The sequence below is a fragment of the Bison bison genome, unplaced genomic scaffold, assembly GCF_000754665.1.
Source record: "Bison bison bison isolate TAMUID 2011002044 unplaced genomic scaffold, Bison_UMD1.0 scf7180017864313, whole genome shotgun sequence".
Taxonomy (NCBI): domain Eukaryota; kingdom Metazoa; phylum Chordata; class Mammalia; order Artiodactyla; family Bovidae; genus Bison; species Bison bison.
In genome coordinates, this window is record NW_011494885.1 from 1876925 (window position 1) to 1879172 (window position 2248).

At 53.8% G+C, this 2248-nt stretch overlaps 1 protein-coding gene across 1 annotated transcript in view; it reads left to right on the forward strand.

Moving 5' to 3' along the window:
• Positions 1 to 2248, forward strand: part of CLASRP (CLK4-associating serine/arginine rich protein) — a 25016-nt gene that overhangs the window by 6643 nt on the left and 16125 nt on the right. Inside the window, exon 3 of the mRNA XM_010852689.1 lies at positions 1658 to 1755. Within this exon, the coding sequence (XP_010850991.1) occupies positions 1658 to 1755 (98 nt within the window). The remainder of the gene's footprint in view (positions 1 to 1657; positions 1756 to 2248) is intronic.

A 2248-nucleotide genomic window follows, 5' to 3' on the forward strand; every position in this document is an offset into this window, starting at 1 on the left:
GGCTCTGATGCGGCAGGGGGCTGGAGCTCAGCCAGGGCCCGGCACTGGTGGCGGCTACTGCTGCTGCTGCCGCCGCCAGATTTTAGGCTTTCCTGCTGCAGTTACGGTCACTTGGGGTTGTAACCCCCACAGGAGAGCTCAGGCCAGAGGTGAGAAGCGAATGGAAGGTAGCAGCATCCGGTGAGGTGGTGGGAGGGACTCTGGAGAAAACGGTGACTCGGGGGCCATTCTCCTCCATCTTGGTGCCTTTTTAAAAAAATATAGCTTTATTGAGATATAATTCACATACTCAGGCCTTTCTTGGTCCAGTGGTTAAGACTCCACGCTCCCACTGGTTCTATCCCTGCTCAGGGAACTAAGATCCTTTGTGCCTTGAGGCATGGCCAAAAAAAGAAGAAAAGAAGAAAAGGGGAGGAACATTTTTTAAATCCACATATTGTATAGTTCAGTGGTTTTCAGTATTTTCCCAACCCAGGTATTGAACCCAGATCTCCCACATTGCAGGCGGATTCTTTACCAGTTGAGCCACCAGGGAAGCCCAAGAATACTGGAGTCAGTAGCCTGTCCCTTCTCCAGAGGATCTTCCCGACCCAGGAATCGAACCGGGGTCTCCTGTATTGCAGGTGGATTCTTTACCAGCTGAGCTATCCGGGAAGCCCTCAGGATATTCACAGGATTGTGCAACCATCTCCACAGTCTAATTTTAGAAACTCTTTGTGACCTCCAAAAGAGGCCCCATGCCCCTTAGCAGTTAGTTCCCCCCTCCCCACACCCTGGGTAACCGCTGTCTACTTTCTGTCTCTATGGATTCACCTGTTCCGGACATTTCACATGAATGGAACCGTAGGCTACATGGCCCTTTGTGACTGACTCCTTCACTTAGTGTAACGTTTGCAGGGCCCGTCAGGTTTTAGCATGGATCAGCACTCCATTGCTTTTTACTGCTGAATAATATTGAACTGTCTGGCTATGCATGTTTTGTTTCTCTGTCGTGCATCGATGGACATTTGACTTGTTTCCACTCTTTGGCTGTTGTGCCCAGTGCCACTGTTGGTGTACAAGTATTTCAGTGTCTGTTCTTAGCTGTTTCGGGTGTGGAGTGGAGTTGCTGGGTCACGTGGCAGTTCTTTGTCTGACTTTCTGAAGAGCCTGATTTCTCCGTACTCCTGTCAGTTTCTTGCTGTTGCCCGTCCTTTCAGTTTTAGCCATCCTAGGCAGTGTGAGGTGGCTGGTTCTGATTGCTGTTTCTCTGACGAATAGTGACGTTGATCGTCTTTTCATGAGTTTATGCAGTTGTGGTGTCTTTGAGGCTGCTCCTGGCCAACGTGTTTACACCTGGCTCTGAGTGAGTGGCCCTGGGGTGGGTGTGGGGTGAAGAGTTGGGCACTGATATTTTAGGGAGGTCAGTCTCAGTACTGGCTCTGTAGAAGACTGAGCCAGAGCTCAGAGCCTCCTGGGGCTACCTTGAGAGGAAACCTGTCCCCAAGAGGTTAGGTGGCCCTGTTAGTGCTGCCTGTGCGCCCCGGCAGGTTCTTCTACCTCAGAAGTATGGCCTGCTTGGCGTAGAGGTGAAGCTGCTGCTAAGCTTGGTTGTGTGGGCAGTGGCAGGGCTTGGGGCTCAGTTGGGTGGTGGCCTCCATCTTGTCCATCCCCGCAGAAGAAGGACCCGGCCCAGTTCCTGCAGGTGCACGGTCGAGCTTGCAAGGTGCACCTGGATTCTGCAGTCGCCCTGGCCGCGGAGAGCCCTGTTAACATGTAAGACTGGGCTTGAGGGTGGCATCTGTGGCTGGGGGTTAGGGGTCCAAAGGGACCTGGTATATGGACAGACCTGTGGCGCCTCAGACAGGAAAGGCTTGGCCTGAGTGGGAGGTGAAGGTCACTAGTTAGGGCAAGATGGCAGGGTTTGGGATGAAGACCCAGTGGTGTAGTGGTTGGAGCACCTAGAGGGGACTAGCAGGGCCACGGCCAGAGGCCCAGGTGAAGCAGAGAGTTGGTTGCCAGAGGGCGTGTTTTGGGGTGTTAGCAAGTGGCCCATGGGACCTTGTTCAAGGTCCCACTCTTGCTTGGTTCTGCAAACTAGGGCCCCGATTTCCTCAGGGCCCTGAATGTAGATTCAGGGTGCATTGTGGCATAAGGAACAGGAGGTGGGGGCTGAGAGTGGGACTGGCATGGGCATCAGGGGGGCTGAGGGCCAGGCTCCCAAGCACAAGGTGGCAGGGGGCAGGTGCTCTGTGTCCAGGGCACCGGG